General features: G+C 45.1%; 2 protein-coding genes across 2 annotated transcripts in view; both read left to right on the top strand.

Annotated features, from left to right (window-relative positions):
• Positions 1 to 655: 655 nt before the first annotated feature.
• On the top strand, positions 656 to 5,088 carry LOC115393445 (glycylpeptide N-tetradecanoyltransferase 2-like). The gene is made up of 12 exons (XM_030098440.1): positions 656 to 773; positions 857 to 962; positions 1,125 to 1,269; positions 1,894 to 2,012; positions 2,096 to 2,187; positions 2,627 to 2,743; positions 2,862 to 3,032; positions 3,240 to 3,348; positions 3,505 to 3,675; positions 3,778 to 3,945; positions 4,123 to 4,260; positions 4,451 to 5,088. Exons 1-12 carry the CDS (start codon positions 757 to 759, stop codon positions 4,472 to 4,474), a joined length of 1,377 nt encoding a protein of 458 aa, XP_029954300.1. The 5' UTR covers positions 656 to 756; the 3' UTR covers positions 4,475 to 5,088.
• A 1,932-nt stretch (positions 5,089 to 7,020) lies between these two features.
• Positions 7,021 to 22,118, top strand: part of svild (supervillin d) — a 33,410-nt gene continuing 18,312 nt past the window's right edge. Inside the window, exons 1-2 of the mRNA XM_030097959.1 lie at positions 7,021 to 7,146; positions 18,210 to 18,658. Of these exons, the coding sequence (XP_029953819.1) occupies positions 18,315 to 18,658 (344 nt within the window). The 5' untranslated portion in view covers positions 7,021 to 7,146; positions 18,210 to 18,314. The remainder of the gene's footprint in view (positions 7,147 to 18,209; positions 18,659 to 22,118) is intronic.

Raw genomic sequence — 22,118 nt, 5'->3', positions numbered from 1 at the left:
TCTCTTCATGTTTGGAATGCACTTTCCTAAACCTTTAGAAAGAGGATAGTTAATAACTTTTGCTTAAGTTTGTTCTTGTTCTATTTAAAGAGACAAAAGCAGCACAGTGTTTGCACTGTTTGCACCCTGCAAGTCAATTTAATGCACTTTTTTATGTAAGTAACACACTGTAATACAGCGGTATTTGTTTTTTAAGCAATGTCTAAGATTTATATCATCTTTCAATAAATCTTTAGCAAGTAAACTTATTGCAAATGAAAGACATTTAGAGAAAATATCAACATATTTGGAGCTATGGAATGATTTTCATTGATTTACTGAAGAAAGCTTTTGTGATTTGGTCATCAGTGTCCAAAAGAAAAAAAAAAACCCATGAAATTTATTTTGTTGAACAAAAATATTTCTTATCGGTTCTCTAATTAAATTATTTGTCCAAATGATAACCATCTACCGATGGTGCAACTGAAAAGGCATGGAGGACTGTACGGGAACCCTGCGATTAGAAGACCGCAGCTAATTAAACCTGGATCACGCTGCGGCGAGCTTTAATCTGGCGGGACGCTGCCTGACGCATGCAGACCCCGGGAAGTTATATGTTCTCGGTTATCTATCGACTGGGTGGGAGCGGGGCTGGGTGGCTGAGGCGGCTGCTCTCCTCCCCTTGCTGCTTGTCGAGATAAGAGATGAAAAACCGGCAAATGTGTCAGAAAGCACCCTCAGTTCACCGCCGGCTGCAAGAAGCTGCGCTTATTTACAATGGCGGAGTCGCAGACGTGAGTACGGCGCCGCTCTGTTTCAGCCGGGGTTGACTGAAGTGAACGTATGACGACACGCAGGTACAAAAACTGTCTTTCAGCGATAAGGTGCAGACAGAAGAGGAAGGTGGAAGCCTGAAAAAGGGAAAGCAGAAGCAAAAGAAGGACGCCTGGAGACCACAGGGCAAAAGAGACCCATTTGAACTGGTCTGTGACTTTGTCTTTCTATGCACGATGCACTCAAAAATCGAAATACTAAATACTGTGTATCCTTTGTGTGGATTTTCTGCATCATGTCGCTCGGTTTTATGAATGTAGATCAGCAAGCGTGACCTGCCCTTTTTCCCCCGCATCCTGATCTTTTTCTAGCTGGACTCGCTGCCAGAGAGCGAGCAGCAGCAGTTCCAGAGAGCCCTTCACCTCTTCTCCCTGGGCACCACGCTGCCCAAAACCCTGCAGCAGGCCAAGAAACGCATCTACCGCTTCTGGGAAACACAGCCTGTCCCCAAACTGGGTAAAGAAAAAAAAAAAAAAAACTTTTACCAATATTTTCAACAATGCTTTCAAGGATTTTAACAAAAGATTTAAGAGGATAACAACTTCCAGCCTGCAAAAAGTAGAAACCGTTACTCTGAAGGTTACGCAAGATTTCAACTCTCCGGTTTGGTAAACAGACAAAATATATGGCAAGATGAAGATTTTCTGGCAGGCTACTGTCTGGCTGCAATTTATTTTCAATTAAATGAAATGAGAACATTAATCACAACATCTAGTTTTCCACTAGAATTATTATTTAACAAAATGCCAAAAAAATTATTACCTCCTGCCAAGAGATGTTCGATATTATGCCCTAATTCCCATGTTTACAGCATCTTTATGGCATCGCAGAGCAATTTTATGGGTTTTTAAAAGAACAGATACAAATTGTGTTCATATTTGTTCAGGCTTTTAAGCTTAATTAACCTTCAAGAGAAGCTTTTATACATATAGGAAAGTACAGAGGCTCATCCAGTGTTGACGCGAAAACACAAATCAAGGTGTGAAAAGGCATTATCTGCTGTGATTAAGACACTTCGGAGCATCTTCTGTGGACCTCCTTGGGTGAAGAGGAGTTTCTCCTTTCTGCTTGCGTCTCCAGGCGAGACCGTCACCACTCACGGCCCGATCGCAGAGGGCGCGGCGAGTATCCGAGAGGAGCCGTACTCGCTCCCCCAGGGCTTCTCCTGGGACACTCTGGACCTCAGCAGCCCTCCAGTGGTAACTTACTCACACTCAGCTGCTCTATTAATCACTGAAGAGACGTGTCACTCAGCCGGTTTCATGTTTTCGTACCGTTTCAGCTGAAGGAGCTCTGTAGTCTATTGAACGAGAACTTCACCGAAGACGACGACAACACCATCAGATTTGAATTCTCCGAGGAGTATCTGCAATGGTAAACACCAGACATGAGGATCAGGGCCGCTTCTACATTTACAAATGTCTCTTTCAGCCTTGTTCAGCTTGACATCCATAAAGTTTACACAGATGCCCTTTGCGTCGCACTCAACTGAAGCAATGAATAAGAGGATGACATAATTTCCAACTATAAACTCGTCGCTTCTGCCTTTCAGTCATCTTTATAACTAATCTCCACCTTTGGGGGCCACTCATAAAAATGTGATGACTTTCCCTTTCAGACAAGAAGAGATTACTTTAACTTTCCAGGAATTTGGCCTGAGGTTAAGGGAAACCGCAGGATTCACTAGTTTTGTCAATCCTGCTTTTTTTTTTTTTTTTAAATTTCAGGAAGTGTGACTAATCAGATTTCATTAAAACCACCTCTACGTTCACTGGGAGTCACACTGCAGACGTCACTCTCATTTCCTCCTCAGGGCGCTGCAGCCTCCCGGCTGGCAGGTCCTGTGGCACTGCGGCGTCAGAGTCGACTCCAATAAGAAGCTGGTGGGCTTCATCGCCGCCGTTCCCGGAGACGTGCGCTTCTACGAGACGTAAGCAGCTCATGAATCTGCGTGTGACGGCTGATGAGTAATATTTTAAACATTCAGAGCACAGCTTGAAGCCAATTTTCCAAAGTCTGAAAGCTGAGGCTGGAAATGTGTCGAGCAGGGAGAAGCGGGTGGTCCAGGTTAAGTTCCTCTGCGTTCATAAGAGGCTGCGCCTGAAGCGAATGACTCCGGTTTTGATCCGGGAGCTCACCAGACGGGTCAACCAGCAGGGCCTCGGCCAGGCTGTCTACACAGCCGGCATACTGCTGCCGACGCCGCTGAGCTCCTGCAGGTACTGCTCACAACTCAAAGCTGAGTCACACCAAATCCACTGGGAATAAATAATCCACTTCAGTTTTAGGAAGCAGAAATCGTGCAGGGTTTGTTTTGATGCATAAATGTCATTCCATCAATCTTCACAATGCAAATGTAGCGTATCAGCAGGCACAGGTCTTCCCACACCGACGCCGCATAATAAACATTTAAAAAATCCTTTCAGACAGTGGAATCGCCCGCTGAACCCCCGAAAGCTGATGGAGGTCAACTACCCGGGCCTGAAGCAGAACATGACCCTGCAGAGAGCGCTCAAGTTCAACCGCTTGCCTCAGGTTAGTCTCTGCTGCCATCTAGAGACGACCAGACCATGTCGCTTCTGCACAGGTCTGATCACAGCCTTCAGAGACGCCAACTCCAATAACATTGACATTATCTAGCACTGTCCTGTCTCTCCTGAGATGTTCTCCCTCTATTTTTCTCTCCCCAAGATGACAAAGACTCAAGGTCTGCGCCAGATGACCAGAGACGATGCTCCGGGGATTCGCTCGCTGCTCCAGGAAAGCCTCGGCCAGTTTCACCTCCGCCCGCTCTTGTCTCAGCAGGACGTCGAGCACTGGCTGCTCCCCAGGGAGAACGTGATTGACACATACGTGGTGGAGGTCCGACCTTTCTGCTTCTCACCTCTAAATTTATTCTCTGAGACCAACTTTCGCCACTACTTTAAAATTAAACTCTGCTTTACCTTTCCTCCTCACGTGCAGGGCGATAGCGGGGCTCTGACAGGCGTGGTTAGTTTCTACGGCGTCTCCTCCACAGTGCTGAACCATCCGATCCACACGGCGCTCAGAGCGGCTCACCTCCTTTACGTCGCGTCGACCGCCACGGATCAGGTCGACCTGGTGGAGGATGCACTCGTTCTGGCCAAAGCTGTGAGTGTGTGAGAACAAAACATGTTAGCTTGACATAGTAAATTCACTCAGACTGTTCCAAGAGTTTATTACCTAACATAGTGATGTATTAAATAACCCACTTGCAAATGTGATTACGTTTGGATTTGGCTTCATGCACATGCAGACAACATAAAGCCTCTTTTTCCTCACAAACAGAAAGGTTTTGACCTCTTCTGTGCTCTTGATGCGATGAACAACACCGGTTTCCTGGAGAAGCTGAAGTTTAATGTCAGCCACACCGAGGTCCATTACTACCTGTATAACTGGATGTGTCCCAGGATGACTCCAGACAAGGTAATACCTCCATCAAATCAAAGAAATTCTGCAATTCTTTGTCTCAAAACTGACAGCTGGTAAAATTCTTGATCCATCAGACTGAACACACTGGATTTGAGGCTTTTTTTTTTGGTTCAGTGTGGGAAGTCGTTGCTTCTGAGAAGTGCTATTCATCAGTATTTTAAATAATTTTCTGCATATTTTGCAGGTGGGCTTGATAATACCCAACTAGCCTGAAAGACGGAAGAGAAATGAAGATGAACCAACTGGTATGACTGGACAGAACAGCGGATATCAAGCTCAATCAACATTATTAAACATGAATGTTCGGCTGACAACCTGCAGAACACATACACTCCAATCATGTAAGGAAATGTCAAAAACTGTATTTGTAAATACATGAGTCAGTGAGTTTTCCCATGTGTCTCTGATTCAATAAACAAATTGAACTGGTTTCCAAGAAGAATATGCATCCCAGTACTAATTTCTGTGCACACAGACACACATTGAGATGAGTGTTGTTAAAGGCAAAACACATAACCTCTGATGACATGACAACAATTTAAGCTGACCTGTGAACATTTTAAGAAGGCCATTAATGTGTCTCCCTCACTATTATTTTTCTATTAAGCCCATTTGCTCTGTGCATGTCTTCAATTCACGCCATTCATACAAGTTGCTCGTCATGTGTATAGCAGATAAACAGTGATTTATGACATGCGATTGAACTAATTATGTCTCCAGCTACAGTTGTGAAATAGTACAACATGCAAAAATGATCATACCCTCTTTAATAGGTATTGAAAATATATTGATCCTGTTTTCCATTGTATGTTTTTTTTAATCATGTGTCAATAAACACGATTATAAAAGTGCCTCACTTCATTTGAAAAGATATTTAAATGATCTTATGGATCAAGCAATTTAACAGTCTAACACAATTTCTATAACCTCACAGTTCCACGCATTGAAGGCATATGAACAGCAGGGGGCGCTGCACAATAACACTGACACTACTCGATAAACGACTGAGAAGCCACTGACGAGCATCACCTGCTTTGGAGAAAACCCATGAAGGCACACAGGGAATATGGAATTATGGCCAAATATCGTCGAGTGTTTAACAGAACAAAGGAAACAACTCAGTAAATCAAGCAGTTCCAACAGTGCAATGTCGTTTATCATCTAGCAAACCCTCAGAATAACTAGTGGGATGGAGTTGGTGGAACAAGAGACACATCGTGGCCTGCTGTAGCTGCAAGAGAAAGTCCACATTTACTGACACTTCAGGTTTTTGTCTACTTTGCCATGATGAGCTTTTGCGCAAAAGTGAAGCCACAAACATCACAGGTTAAACATTGTGCAATATTTATGTCTCTTGAAAAGCTGGAAGCACGTGATTTATTTACCTTGTGGCCTTTTGATTTAATTTTGCATCCCAAGTAATTCTTCGTGGCAGTGCAGAAACTGAAAAAGAGGAGAAAGCCACACGCTTGCATCTCAGCCAGGTGCGTCAACGTGATGACGTGATGACAGGGGCGGAGCCAAGTCACGTTCACTTGAAGGAATATAAAATATAAAAATTTTAAAATTAAAAAATAAAGGCCCTCACGGACAAGGTATCTAGCATTCTTCAGGTGTCACAAAGCTCTCTTGATTTGAGGGCGGTAATAATGTTCAATGCCTTAATGATGAGTTTAGCGTTAATTATGTCACACAATTATTTGTTTTTGCATTTAAATCAGTGTTGGAAGAATTATTGGTCAAAATTATTGGCGGTGGTTAGCACTCTCACCTCACAGCGTGAAGGTCTGGGTTCAAATACCAGTCATGCCTTTCAGTGTGGAATTTGCATGCTCTCTCTCTGTGTGTGCGTGTGTGTGTGTGTGTGTGTGTGTGTGTGTGTGTGCGCGCGCGCGCATCTGCATGCGTGTAGTGTCACCAGACCATCAACTATTCGTCTAACCAAACTATTATCTTAGTATCAATACATAACAACAGAGTTTATTCTCAGAGAAAATGAACTCATTGTACAGAAAGTGAAAAAGAAACTATCTCACATAAAGTGTGTTTATGAGGTTTCCTTTGTTTTTTTATGGCACAGGGTGTGGTTGAGGAGGCCGTTGCCTCAGTTTACAATGATAAAGAAATTGGGTCACTCAAGAAGAAGGCTGGATATGACTATATAGTGATTTTTTTTTTTTAGTTTATACAGTCAAAAACAATACACTCTTATCTTCAACGCCTGTCTCTTCATCGAAGTCTTTTACATGATTCATGCTCGCAATGCTCGGTAATTTACAATAAGAACACCATATCAGCATTTGAAGTTACCACAGTGCAACATATTAACTCATTTTTCAGTGTGAAAGACATCGAGAAGCATCCACAAGGTGAAATCAACTTTAAAAGTAGAGTAGAACACTTTCAAAATCAAAAACTGCTTTTAGGCCTGAGCTTTGCAGAAAGCCAAAGTGACAGCACACACACCTGATACCCAGAAATGTAAATGTGTCATTCTATTCTATTCTATTCTATTCTATTCTATTCTATTCTATTCTATTCTATTCTATTCTACTCTATTCTGGGAATCTAACAGTATATGGATCCAGCACTTGTATTCTTAACGAACTTTAATTCGTAACTTGTGTCTTGCCGCACTCTGACAAAACATTCACAATTCACAGACACAAAGGGGCGTTTCCATGAGGCACGTGAACGCAGCACCGCGCCGAGTTCTGACCAATCAGGAGCGAGCATTCAGTTTGAGTGAGAAGACAGGGACCGGAGCGGAGAGCGGCTCAGACACATCTGCTCTCCGCCTGGCCGGGACCGATCTGCACTGGTCTCCACTCAGCTTCAGCGGAGGATGACTATTGAACTCCAGCCCTTCCCCTGAAGAAGGCAAGTGTCGATTTATGTCGGAGAATTATTGTTTTGACCTTCTTATTCCCGGTGAGACGTTTACTGACCCACTGACAGCGACGTGCTCAGGTTAGCACGATTTCTCCAAATCAGCTTAAACTATGTCGGTATTTGTTTTAGCTTGTATCTCATCATATTATCTCTTTTCGTCGTGTTTGCTGGCGCTTTCCCTTCATAAGAGTTGGCAGGAAGTGGAACGCATGTAAACACCGTGTAATGTCTTTGTAATGCATGGAGCCGAACTCCTGTCGCTGCGGCTGTTCGGAGGCTTTTGCACAAACTTTGCACTTCCTGTCAACGATCTCAGCTTGTGTTGACGGCTGTTTGGGGAACTACTAAACTGTGACAGCCGTATTTATTGGCACTAAGCATTACCTACAGGGATATGATGCATTGTTTCGTGTTGAAACGCTGTCATTCACACGCACATTCACACGTACAGCCTGCAGCTGTCATTGCATTAGTCAGTGCAGCTTCCTTCCTCCCGTAACAGTAAGTACAGGAGGACATTCTGCTGTGAATCTGACATTGCACTTGAAAAAAAAACTTGCATCTTGTCATGGCTTTTTGCGCAACAATCCTGGGAAGTCATCAATCTGTCTGTTTGTTTAAGCTGTCCCTGTGTGGCATATCAAGTGTGTGCATGTCTGATCCAGCTGGTAGGATCTCTTCACCCACTGACTCACTCTGGACTCCGCAGATTGCTCCACAGTGGACTCCTCTTGCTCTTTACCCTGACCAGTCCTTTTGCAAACAGTGACAGAGGAGTGAGCGTATGAGACTGCACTCTGCAAAGCCACCTGTGAAAACAAAGTGATAAAAAAAAAAAAAAAGGCTGCAAGAATTCCATGAAATACAGTACTTTCTCCAGTTCTGCTGTTTCAGTAATGCCACAAATGCTTTGGAATGTGTCATATGGTATTCTAAATACTTTACCTTTTATCTGTGTCTTAGTTTCCAACATGTGCGTTATGTAAATGTGCAATCACTTACTCGTGATTTCAAGTGCAGCTGTTACTCTCTCTTGAATGGTTAATGAAATTAAATTCATTGAAGCTTCATATCTAAGGGCTATGGCTTTCTGAAGCTTGCCAGGCTGTAATTTTTCTGTTTGCCTCTGTCACAACAGGCCTCCCAAGATTCCCCTGAGCCAGCGGGTTGTTGTGCAACACAGTAAAAAGACAGCCGATGCATGCCTCGATAAGATACACTCCGTGACAGGATGGTACATGTTGACATTACTCTTGCGTCCATTAACGTGCTGAATAAGTTTGTGGATAGCAAGCCGTCACTTCTGAGTAATAACCGGTGTGCATGTGCAAAGACTGATCAGCTGGAGGCGAAGGGTCCAAGCAGGGAGTGGCTCACGTTGCGCTTTTGTCCTTCCTGTGTCCCACCAACCCAAATAATCCTGCAGGCCTTCACATGTCTCCTCTTTGACCAGTGTAGAGACACCAAACAAACAGACGCTCCATTGTTGTGAAGCAGAAGTGAGTATTATGCTTTGGTAGGTGGTATTATCCCTCACCTGAGCGCTGTGTGTCTGGCTGGAGGCGGCGTTGTCGCGCTCCATCAGAGATTTTGTTGCTCAACCCTGGCAGGAGGGCCTTTGGGCGGGTGGAGGAGTGTGTCGAGGACGACGGCTCCTGCTGCAGAGACTTGTTTTGCTCTGTTCTGGGTTATCAGCTTGTTATTCATTCCTTTTCCTTTTTTTTTCCGCCAGAGAAAAGCGGCCGAGAGTGCCGCTGTGAAGCATTTTCAATTTCTGCAGCACAGAGAAAGAAAACAATAACAAGGTGTGCACGACTCGGTCGGATCAGAGTCCTCTGCACTGCAGTTGTTCTGCAAATCAAATACTTCTGCGTCAAGGGATTTTGTTTATATTTGGTGAATGTGTAGAGGTATTTCAACAGTTTTTTGGCTATTGTCAAAGGATTTTAATGTTTTCTGAAGCAACAGAGGGGTTAAAGTGCTTTGATTAGGCCTTTATTTCTTGCATTATGCTGCAGTCTGGCCAGGACATCGTCATAATACTGGCATGATTGGGTCTGTCTCCAATTTTGTGTTGCTCAAACATAATTGAAGAGATGCTTAAAAAGCCTTTCTGGTACTTTGGGAGATGGCTTTATATGGGCAATTAAGGTTTTTAACAAGATTCTAAAAGAGAAAGGCTCAAATTAAGCTTGCCCTGATTGCCTTTCCTTCAGTTGAAATGAGCAACCTACTACTTTTCCTGACTTGTTTTGACCATTGATGAGGCGTTTGGGTCTGTTTGTTCCCAAATTGTATTTAACCATGCAAAGAATACTTAACGATTAGACCTTAAATTGAAAATATCTCATATCACTGATGTTGTTACCAATTTATAGCTGCTTGAATTTTAATAATGAATCTATCCATGTTCATACCAGTTCGTCCAGAGACGACACACACTTGCATATGGACAATGCACAGACTTTGAACAGAAAAGGTCAAGCCTGAACACCAAAATAGGAAAAAAAACAAAAAAAATCCAATTAAAATCCCAAAAATGGTGACACTATGTCTATAAATGCTAAGTCATACAGTATGTACTGTCATTTCTAATGTTAGATACCGTTTATGTGAAATGAGGAAGGTCATATATTATGCAGTACACGGCCGCTGCACCACTTCAGTTAATATTAAACCAGTTTTTGGTGTAGCTCTTCATCTTTTCCCTAAATACACAACAAAAAGCCAATAAACGTTTGACTGCAGATGACAGTGGTTTCACTTGCTCAGCGGAATGTAATACAAGCATTTCTGCATGGTGAGCTGGAGAGTACTTGACATACTTAACAGTTAAGTAACATGGAGCAGCTGAAAGTCAAGCTCAAGAATCATCCTCTCAACTGTCTCTCTCTCTCTCCCCTCTTTCGAGGTCTGACCTCGATCTGCCCGGCTCTCAGCAGGGTTTGGTGTCAACAGCACGGCCAGGAAGGTCTAAAGTGGCAATATTTATATAAAGCCGAAAGGATGTGACAGCGTGAGCAGTCGGGACGCCGCAGAGATGAGTGCTAGGGGTGACCCTTGGGCTAATCCCCTCCAAGACATATTTATGAACCGAGCTCAGCAGCGTGCTAACTGTATCTGATCAGCGAGGACCACATCAATCGCGTCTTTTGGCCAGTTTAGTGTCCGCATGGCACTTAAACGCACGGCCGTGCCGAAGAGTCTCGTCTCATTTGCACACGCTCATAATAGTTTCCATGCAAGCGGGAGGCCTTTCTCTCCACGCTGCCTTTGTTTTAGCTGAGTCCCAGGGCGGATTTTCATCTGACACCGCCATCGATTGAAAACAAAGACCGTGAGGAAAACATCATGAGAACGCTTTGAACTGGCTCTCAGTGCGACTGACTTTATGTGCAGGGCTCGCCTGTCGGCCGGGGTTTTTATTGTTTTTACGCTCATGTGAGTGGCAGATGTAGCCACAAGCCCTCATGATGTTCACTGAGATGTATCATTAGCCGAGGAGTCGTGTCTAAAGACAGCTGCACTTTTGGTGGATGTCAATTATAACGGAAGCTTTGTGGATGACTCGCCCTTTTTCGCACATGTCAAAGAAAAACCAGATTCAGACACTTCTCTCTACATTTAGAAGACTCCTTGAAGGCTCCTCGTGTTATTTGTTTTTCAAAGTGGCATTTGGCTTCACTGTAATGTTTTGGTAAATCAGAAAAAGGATCCACTGCCTCTCTTCGAGACAATCGGAGGCGGAGCTCCTCAGAAAAATGTCTCCAGCCTCTGATATGCAGTGTTGCATGTATGGCATGCAGGGCAGCTGAGGACATTGTTTCTGTTTTCACACTTTCCGTATGGTATCAGCAGAAAAAGCACAAGTGTGTTTATTTACACTGACGAATGACATAAGAGTGAAAAATGAAAAGCTCTTGACTCTGTGATCAGTGTTTGTTTTCAGAGTTAAAAAGCACTTCTTGGCATCATGGTATCGAGTTGAGATTATTTGTTTGACAGTGCTCTTCTGGTGTCCCCCCCCCCCCCCCCCCCCCCCCCCCCCCCCTCTTTGAAGGCTTTAGGTAGTCTGGCATGACATAGTTAATACCACTACTGTTAATGCTCTCATCTCTCAGCCATAACCCATCCCCCTGCAAGACTTGAGACCCCTGAACTCCTCCACCCCCTGCTCGGTAGCATTCCAGCTGGCCAGATGGTGTCTGCTCCGCACAGTGGACACCAGAGAGCCGAGAGGGAGAAACCCCACCAGCAGGATTCTCCGGATGAGACATTCCACCCCGCTGATCTCTCTGCCCCCGCCCTTCTCCTGCTGCCTTTCTTCTCCCTTCAGTCTCGCTCTGTGTCTTACAGGCCACCATTGTTGGGACGAAGTCCATGTTGATCATTAATACATTTATTATTAAGTGAACTTAACAATGTGCATGTTGTTGAAAGGTGGTGTCAAGAGCGAGCAAAGCAGAATAACCGGCCTGGGCTTCGAGGTTCTGATGCATACGCGTAACTGATTTGGTTGCTTGATGAACGCCTGAGATGATTTGCACATTTTTCCATCCAAACTTGGCAGAATGAGTCCACTGGAGGTGTTGCTGGTCTCGGTGTGTGCCGGTGGTGGTGGGGGTGTGGTGGTGGTGGGTGAGGGGAGCTGCTTTAACTGTAGCTACTTCAGCTACAGTACAGATGTCTTGTTAAAAGAAATGATTGGGTGTTTTGCTTCGAGCCCACATGAAGTCTTTGAAAGGGGTCCAACCGAGCACATTGTGTGTTCTGTGTGTGTGTGTGTGTGTGTGTGTGTGTGTGTGTGTGTGTGTGTGTATGTGCATGTATATGATCCCCTGGCCAGATAAAACACCATAAACCCCGCCCTTCCTACTCACCACTCTAGCTGCCATGATTGCAGTCTTGCTGTTGACCCAGTGTGTATTTCTCCTGGCCTGCTTTTTTTTCCTCTCTCTCTCTCTGATTTAACTTGTTTGCATGTCAGCATGCGCTCTGTTTGCTTTTCCATATGTCACTTTTAACGGGCTCTCTGAAAGCAGCAAATAGAAACCTGGGACAAAGAGCTTCACAGCAAAAAAAAAAAAAACCAAAAAGTTAAATAGAGAAAACCACACTCAAGCTCTTTGCTGTGTTTGAGTGGCGCAAGTTGTTTTTTTCTCTTTTATGAAGGTTTAAAGGAAAGGCGTACCACTTGTTTAAATATGTCTTTCACCAGAAGTCGCTCCGCCTCCAGCAGGTCAGTACATTTGTACAGTCTCAATTACCAAGGCGAAGCAGAGGGCAGGCATGAGTAGCCAGGGGGTTGTTATGTCAACTGGCTTCCGGGTGACTGGCTACAGTCAGCAGGACTTCTGGTAAAAGGGATTTAGGGGAGTTTGTCTTTGTGAGACAGAGAGGGAGGGAGAGGGAGCCATGGATTATTCTCAGGCCCTGCTTTTGCCCCATCCTCCTCCTCCTCCTCTTCCTCCTCTCTGCCCCCATATCACCAGACTGAGGCCCCTTGCCATGCATGCCCCACAAAGCCATCACTTCCACCCCCAACAAAAGCCCTTTCTCTCCATCTTCTTTCCTCTTCGCCCTCTTTACATCCTCCCATCGTCCGTACCCTCTCCCTCTCCCAGACTCTTCTTCCTCCTTCAACTGGACTTCCTTCCTGCCCCCCTCCTCCTCCTCCTCCTCTTCTTCCAGTCGAGTCATGTGAGTGAAGAGTCTCGAACACGCCCTCCTGCCACACTCAGGCTCGAGCCTTTCTACATGAGGACACCCGTTTAAAGGAGATGAAGTGTCGTCAGCCCCTCCAATTAAAACTTCATTCCACCACTTGTTTCAGTCAGGACGCCTCAAACCACTCCGGATTGCTTTTTAATGAGAAACACATTGGCCACTCAGTATGTGGTTGATTTGTTGTGCGAGGGTGGCAGAACACGCCCTGCATCTGTTACCCCACCCACACACTCCCACACCCCCCAGCCCCCCCGGCCTCTTTCTGATGCAGTTCTGTGCTGCAGCACGTTGGTCGGAAGCCAGTATTTACTGTACAGCGTGTGGAAAATAGTGTTATTGGATTCAGGTCTGGTGAGCCATACTCAGACCGATCAAATGACGGTTCACATGATCCAGCTGCAGCATTACACACACAAAAAATACAAACCGGTACACGCAACTGAATAAATTACCTGACTTGGCACAACAGCGTCTCGTGTCCCGTTTTCTAATTGGCCTGGAGAAAAAGACCTGCACCTTTTTACAAAAGCCACGTTTCTTTCCCCCACTGGAACTAAATCTACTGCAGATGACTACATTTGTTAAAACTGCCTCCTTGTGAGAAATAAGGAGCAGAAACACCGTGCTCCTCCATTTGCTCAACCCACCCACACCTGCTCTCCATTTGGCTGCACATGGCGGGTATAAACCCCCAGAGCCAACGCCGCTCGTTGCCTCTTGACCGACCGTTGTGTCTAAATTAGTTTTTTTTAAACAGATCATCATTATATTTTATGGCGGTGTTTATGTTGGCACAGGACCTACAATTTTGGTGACTTCATGGCTCTATTTACAGTTGCACCAGCAGGAGATCCAGCACATGGAGGGAAACTGAGCCCAATTATTGTTGGAGAAACAGACTGACATAGAAAAGAGTTTTGTTTTTTGAAAATCTGCTTTATTGAACCAAATAACAGTTAATGGTCACTTTCTTCTCCCTACAATAGTGGTTCTATATTTAGGGCGTATGGGAATTCACATCAGGTTTCCGAACCTCAAAGTGAGGAAGCTGAGCTTTTGGAAGTCACTCAGATATATCCTGTGCAGTAAATGTTCATCAAAGACTTTTATGTGGTACTTCCATGTTTTGTTTTTGCTCCTGAAGCTGGAAGAAAATTTCTCGGCACTGCACCACCTCAAGAAAGAAATCATAATAACGGACGGCCTTTCTGTTTTCGCACCGGCACCTGGTTTTCGCAGCGCTGCGAAGTTTTTCCACTCTCCACCCTCTTCCCTCAGGAAGAAAGTGTGTCAGCAGCTGGCTCTGTCCTGAGCTGCCTCCACTATTTTTGCACTAAGGAGGAAAGTGATGTCTTAATGTCTCGCTGATGCTTGCGGTGAATGTATGTGGTTTCCTTCTTGGCTTTCAGTGGCAAAATGTCACGAAATAATGCTACAGTCTTATGTAGCTTTAAGATTGTGAGTAGAAAATTAATGGAAGTTATGCTTTAACTGTAAAAGCAGATTAAAGATTGAGGGAAAGATTTTTTTTTTTGTTTTGTGTGTGTGTGGATTTGTAAGAGCTGTTTTGACACACTGTGTCTGCTGTCGTTAGACCGATTGACTTTTAAACAGCCGTGGGTTCTGTGGTTAAAGACTGACTGTCTGTCATCACGCTCTACATGTTTGCCCAACGTTGTCCGCATGCGCGCCGCGTATTTTCTGAGCTAATGAAGTGTTTGTTATTTCGTGATTTTAAACTTCAGGTTGGCATTGGATCACTTTATGAGAAGATTTTTCTTTTTTCTTTTTTTTCTTTTTGTACTACCTTGCCAGCGCGTGTTGGGCGCATTCCAGGGCTGTCCTTTCAAGTGAGCATGTGAATTCTGAGAGAATATCCCAGTGCTTCACCTTGAGCTGTTAGTTGCAGAATTTTTTCCAAAGTTCAAACTGACCAGGAAGCCTTTTTGCATGATTCATAGACTTGTGAAAAGAAGAAGAAAAAAAAAAAGCATTTCTCACAAATTTCAAACCAAACGACTTTAGAACTGTTGGGTGTGTAACTTCTGCATTTGCAATAAATTGCAGTTGTTTGCGCTAAACAGGTATTATGCAATCTAAAGTAACTGCTGATAATCACTTGGAGGTCTTCGCAGAGAGGCAAACGTTTAAATCTGGGGCAGTCTCGGTGTAGGAAAAGAAATAATTACTCTAAATCTGAAGCGGTTTTTCCCCAAGAGTTTGAGAAACAAATGTCCGACTGTTGAAGCAATTCAGAGCTTTCCCACTGACTTTACCCATCCCATTTCTGAGGACAGCTTGGCTCTTTGCCAGGTTTTTTTCCCATCTCATCGAGTGATTATGGAGGAAGATGTGGGGCGCAGTCAGGAAGTGACAGACTCGACCTTTGTGGAGACGGATCTTCCTCTCCTGGTCAGTCAGAGCTCCCAGCGGGGAGGCGAGGGGTCAGAGAACGGGTCCGGCGATTGGAAACTGAGCATTCGCTTTGTTTACATGCCCTAGAGGAGCAGAAATAATGATGCTCGAATGAGCAGGTAGGACAGGTAGAACGGCATACTGAGAAAGGCATCTGCACCACTGCGGGAAACACCAAAGTCAGTCATGTTCTGAGTTTACTGCCTTTCATTATGTATTGTTTCTTTTACCAAAGTCCCAAATCATAACTTTCCTGTTGTTGATTGACCCTGCATGTTTGCGGTTGCTCCGCTCATGTGAAGAAAATCTCCATAAATAGGAACAGACACTAAACGCTGTTCTTAATCATGTAAATCCCCCCCTCCCAACGAATCAAATCTCCAGGGTGGTGCCACATTTTGCTGATAGCAGAGATGATTTTTAATGCATGACTCACAGCTGTGTGCTCAGTCCCCCCCATTGCTGCTTAAAATAACAGAGGCAGCTTCCAAACAAAGCAACCTCGATGTTCTGGGTCTCCACGGACGAGCTTTAGTGTGCTGTGTAGCACTCCTTTTATAGGTAGTGACCTAGGTGAATTATGTAAGCGGGTGCCTAGTCCTGAAATCAACATCCAAACGCAAGATCTCTTTGCCTTCATAAGGCAATTCTCAGGCTTTCCTCTGAAGGTGTGCCTAAAGATACCAGCGTTGGTTGTTGATGACAGAAATCAGCTTTTTTTGTGTATATGAAAGGTCCGGGAGCTTCACAATCGGACATGTTTTGCCATTTTACTTCCTGGACTGCACGGATCACACTAATCAAAACAAGCCCCTTCTTAAATGACTAAACTCTTTAACCCTCCGGCTGAAAGGCAGCGCTGCTCTGATAACATCCACTCCCTTATTAGCCGTGGAGCTCCAGAGAGCTTCAGGCTGAGTTGTAGTGGATTTACTGCCGCCAATCGATTCGCCCTTCATCTTCAGTGGGGCTTTTGTTTTCCATGTCATGTAGAAAATGCCGCATCCAAGTTTTAAACCATCATCTGAGCGTGGGTACATACCTGGAATCTGTTCCGGTTTTGTTCTGGCTGAATCGAATCAGTTCCGGGCGCTCGTCACCAAAACAGCGGTGGACGTGAACTCGGCTGATTTGTGGATTTGCAAACAGATGGTAGGTATCTTTCCGCAGAGTCTCGGACACGTTCAGGATCATAAGCATGAGCAGACTCCGTGTAATCATCCAGCAAAGGCGCAGTTTATGGTTTAACTGCGTTTCAATGTACACAAGAGAGGCGCTGTGCTTTTCCAGTGTTTAGAGGAGCAGAGGTGAGGAGGGATGGGAACGGTGGAGATGAACACTGACGCACCGACATCTTCTCCTTGATGTATACACTGACTTCCTGTGTAATATTTCAAATCTGCATTTTGAAGGGAGTCGGGGGACTCGGTTCTATAAACCAGCAGGTGGTGGAGGGTCATGAGAGGTGCTCTGGAGATTTGTCTTCATTAAAGGAGGGAGACTGTCGGAGTTACAGCGGTGACCAGACTGTTTTCCCCCTGTGCTTTGACCCATTCTTCACTTTTCTACCTTCTTCTTTTCTCTCTCATGACTAATATTGTGCAGACGCAGCACTCTCATGCTTGTGGGTGTTTCCTAAAATGTGAAAACTTATGCACTAAATTAACTTATGTAGTGTAATTACAGAGGAACTGAGGGGGTAAATTAATCTGTTCTCTCCATTTTCTGTTGAGAATGCTTCATGAGAATGCCTGTGCTGTGAGAAATCAGTCTGGTAAAGCTCCTGTGATCAGTATCTTGCAGTCAGGAGCTGCACATAATGATTATTGCTGGCCATGCATTTAATTCTGCGCAGTTATCAAGCCTCGACATTTGAACCATATGTGCTTTTCTGCTGTGTGAACACCTAATGGGAACAAAATGGGCTCAACTTAGCCTTCCAATTTACTACCTCGCAGCTGTAACTGATGGTGTGATGGTCAAAATGTTGCCGTTTCATCCGGAAAGGCTTATTTGGTGAATTGACTCTTTATCATCCTGAGAAGGTTTCAGTGATTTTTTTTTTTCCACTTTTATTTCAGCTTCTGTTTTTTTAAGTTGCTTATATATGGAGTTCTGTGCCTTCTTTCAGAAAGCTTTTATCGAGAAAGCATCATTTGTGTGTCATTTCACACAGCCGCGTTGTGTTGCTGGTTCCTGTGTCTGGAGCTGATAATCATTATGAAATCCTGCTGGTGTCAACTTGTGCAATCTTTTGGTTTGAATAGCGTCCTTGTAGCGGTTTGGGCTTTCTCTTCTGATGAGTCACTTAAAAAAAGCAGATTATCTCATCGCTGGACACTTTGGCCACATTAAATATGAACGCTTTCCATTAACAGATGAGACCCTGTACTTACTGGTAAATCTACAAGTCAGGACAGGAAAACGCGTTCTCTCTCTGATTCACATTTACGGGAAATAGCAAGTTCCCCATGGACTGTTTTTGTAGTTAATGCAATCAGTATGAGGTGCGATAGCTTTTAAGAGGTGAACGGTCTGCGTACAAAGCCTCAGCTCAGGCAGGAATGAAACAGGATGAAGATGTTATCTGATGTGCAGTTGTTGCTTTGTCTTCGTGCCTCCGCCTTCTTTCCAGTTGGCCGTAATGCGCCCGTGCAGTCGGGGGCGATATGAGAGGCTCGCTGTGGCGGCTGAGCTTCCTGACATCATTTTCATGAGAGGTGGACAGGGAAGGTCAGGATAAGGCTGGGCTCACAGAGCTGTAGCTGTGCCAGTAAAATCAGCTTCGGCCATTAAAGTTCAAGGAGTGTGTGTCTTGCGACATCCAGTCTTACACAACTTCTCAAGTCATCTTATATTGTTCATTGTGATCCTGCTGTACTAATGATGTCCTCTTTCTTTGTTTGCAGCTCTGGGCTCATTTTGATGGAGTGAGATACTGCTATTTGAAGATACCTGCAAAAGAAAAGTCCTAACTTTGAATCCCGGAGCTGAAGCTTCAGAGAACTGCAGTCATGGATGGCATAGACACCTTGCAGAACTCTGCCCCAGAGACCAAGGCAGAGCGAATCGCTCGCTACAAGGCAGAAAGAAGGAGGGAGCTGGCCGAGCGCTATGGCAATACCGAGGAATTCACCTCCAAATACGTCCGGAGGGACAAGAAAGCTGGCGACGCAGCCGAATCCATATCTTCCGCAGTCAAGGAGAAGGAAAAACACGAGGATAATGGAGCCGAACAGACGTGTACGAGAAGGGGCCTCAGGAATAAAGCTGCCGAGAGATATGGCGAGGAAGAGGAACAAGAGGCTGCCAGTCACCGGAAAACAGACACATCGGAGATCACATCTTCCAATTTCAGGTGAGCTCCCTCACGTTGTCGCAACTTCACAGCAAACGCCCCCTGCTGCTTCCTGCTGTTTGTGCGAGAGCAGTCACAACGTCCAGGCTCGAAACGCAGAGCTGCCGAGAGATAAAGTCATAAGACGAATGCCAGTGGATTTCCTCAGGAACGCATATTCCTCATATCTGAGATATACGCTCGGTTTTGAAACTGGAGAACAGAGCTCGTACGTACAGCTGCTGCAGAAAGGCCCGCTGGCTCAGAGCACGGGAAGAAGAGGCAGCAATTCGGCACATTCAGAGAACACTTTGTGCTTCATCTCCTGTTTGGTGTAAACACAACTGCTTGTATTTCCAAAATTGGCCGTGTGTGCAGGACAGAGGACGGCCACATTTATTCAGCCGTTATATGCCTTGGCTGCGATGAGCTACAAGCTACTTGTTTTGGTTCACTCTCCCGTCATGAGGGGGATCGCACACATTTAGCAAGTCTGGGAATAACAAAGCGCCGTTGTCGGGGCGACCTGTGAGACTTGAGGAGTTTTCTCATTGGTTGGCAGGAATTCTTCTCTGAGATGGAGGCAAACATGTCCAGTCATGGGTCTGCAGATCCACGGGCTCTAATCAAGCCGAGGATTGTGCGTTGCGTACATAGCCGAACTTGTCTGTTCCTGACAGGAAGAAGAAGTAGAAAAAAAAACTGCCTGAGGGGAGTGAGGACAGAGAGAAGAACTGAGATTGACACAGTGTTGTGATCATGTCAAAGTTTGGGCAGGTGAAGGTAATAAGTTCTGCTGAGGTTGAAGCATGACCTGAACACCCGTTTGATTTAATGCTGGATGTTTTGAAGCAGGTATTTGCAAAGATTGCATGTTTTCTGCTGTAACATGCAAGAAAAAAGAAATTAAGAACGTCTCCAGATCCCAGCTATCAAAATCATATCATCTCTAATCCCTTGTATTATTTGTTCTTTTGGCAGTGCTGTAGTACAACAGGACAGTATTTGTCAAAAGATGCAGTAATGTGACACACACATATTTGATTTTTAATTACAGGGAACAGAGAGACGTGTGATGTGCCTGTCTCGCATGTCTGTCATGTCAGCTACTAATCTCGTCTGTTCAGTTGTGACGCACACCGCAGTCCAGCTGTGCTGCCTTTTGAACGCTGCAGACAGAAATGTAGGCTTTGTATTCACCTTATTATCAGCCGCAGACTCACCAGCGGAGGCCTACACCGTTAGTTCATTGCTATATTTGGCGTTCGCCTACCGTCTGAAGTCATGAATCGAACAGAATTGAATTGAAGTCGGATGGGCTTTTTGACAAAAGTGTCGCACATATTCAGTTTGTTTGCGTTTCCTGCGACCAGAATAGCATCGAGGAAACTGGTGCTCAGCTGCGTCAGTGATGATGACGGCTGCTGTCAACAAGTTTATCTGCCACAGGCGGGAGTCTCCGCTTGTGAATTTACAGTTGAAGGGCGACATTCCAAAACATATGAAACTGAACAGTTAAAGTTTGATACCTCATCTATACATGTCAAGCTCTTGCCTGCGTGTGTGTGTGTGTGGATGATGTGTTATAGAAGTGTCACATCAGTCGGATAGCTGTGTGACGGAGCTCCCTGCTGTTTGCTTGTGTTATGGTAATTCTCCGGGTTTGTCTGCGTCATTAAGCATGTGTGGTAAATACGACTAATTGTGCTGTTGGCTCAGTGGCTTTTCTATCCGATCCTCGGATTAGAAGGAGTCAGACTGACTGTTGTTGACTGTAACGAATCAACAAGTGTTTCAAGACACAACACGAAGATGCTCTTCGGAGTAATAATTATAAACTTTTCTACTCTCTCATTTAGCGTGATTCATTAAAGCGGCAGCGAGGAAGTCGACAGTGTTTATTGGGTGAAGCTTGTCTCCCTTCCCTCTGTTCTTCCCTCTTGTTTTGGCAGCACCGGGGCAGATTTGACCCCCCCCCCCCCCCCCCCCCTTTTCCAGCTGACTGTCAGAGTGTGGGCGGGGTCGGGGGAGCGTCACTAAACGCCGTGTTTGTAAAGGAGAGACAGCGTCCGGGCAGAGTGGGTGGCATCAAGCTGTGAGCTTGTTGGTAATTGCCTTAAATGGGCGTCCTTACATAACCGGAGCTTTCACCGACCATCGCTGCCAGACGCTGATATCGACTGTTCCATCCTTTTTCATTTTTGTTAAATTCATATCATTAAGTCTTACAACACATTTTCCACCATCAATATCAAGCAATGGATGCCTTAGTCTGGAATAGTTTGATTTTTTTTTTTTTTTTTTTTTTTTTTTTCACTCCATCATAAAGCTATTGGCAGGCATGGAAGCCAAACCCACCATGACTACCCATAATCCCACACTGCGGTGAATTCACTTTTCAAGAGTGACATCTGTTAAGACGTCCAAACAACGCAGAGCCTGATCCCGTATGTAAATGTGTATTTGAATATCCCCATCCAAATGCATTTACGTCGTCCAGCCTGAAGCGGACGGCTTGAAGAGCTTTGAGAGCAGAAGTCTCCAACATCAGACTCGCAAAGCTCCATGGAATTCTCAAATTTCATGGAAACGTATTCAAAAAAGTAGCCATTGCAGTTAAGAAAAAAAAACATGGTGTTTTATCTTCAACAGCAGACGAGACTAACTTACCGTGACGTTTGTATTTTACACCGTCATAAGCCCATAAACAAGCTAGAGATTTATGAACAATGTTTTTCCAGTCTATCTCTTTACGGGCCAGACGGCTGTAAACACTTCTCCTTCAATAAATCCACGGTTTCACGTATGTTTACTAGAATATTGATCTCGAGTGCTGCGGTGGTTTGTTCAGTGTGTGTAGGTATGGCCGCCTGAGCTCCCGGCTCTGGAACTTTGAGCATTCGTTTTCCTCCAGTTGTTTATCTGTGAATGTAAATGATCCCTCGAGCCTCTGCTTTCGCTCAGAAGATGTAACGCCGGGCGATTAATCCAAAACGCTGGCTGCTGTTTGTGTGTGGAGTGCTGTCCGAAGCTCACCCCGGTGTGAGGTTACAGCGTTTCGATGAAGCCCGGTGGGGTGTGTGTGAAGTAAAACAAAATAAAAAGCGCTCAGATCGTCTGGCTTTGTTTAGCCAACATCGGCCCGATGTCCATCACGCAGCTTGGGTCCGTCTCCCCTTCCCCGGTGACCTCTGACCCCTCCCAGATGTCCGGCACGATTCCCCATTGTGTTAAAAGCGGCCCCCACCCCTCCCCTCCTCCTGTTACATCACCGCCGCTACCCCACGGGCAGCTGCTGTCCCCATCCATTTTTAACGCCCATTACTTAGACATGAATGGCCGCCTTCAGACGCTGTGGTTATATCACTGCCGACGCCGGACTGCCAGAGCAGCGGGAGTACATGTTGTAGGATCCGTATCAAATGACACGGCCGCAGTTCTGCCCTCGCCGGTTTACGTCAGTATTTTTTTTTTTTTTTTA

This window comes from Salarias fasciatus, chromosome 8, assembly GCF_902148845.1.
Source record: "Salarias fasciatus chromosome 8, fSalaFa1.1, whole genome shotgun sequence".
In the NCBI taxonomy this organism is placed as follows: domain Eukaryota; kingdom Metazoa; phylum Chordata; class Actinopteri; order Blenniiformes; family Blenniidae; genus Salarias; species Salarias fasciatus.
Note: the sequence above shows the minus strand (reverse complement) of the source record. Positions and strands in the feature narration are given on the sequence as shown.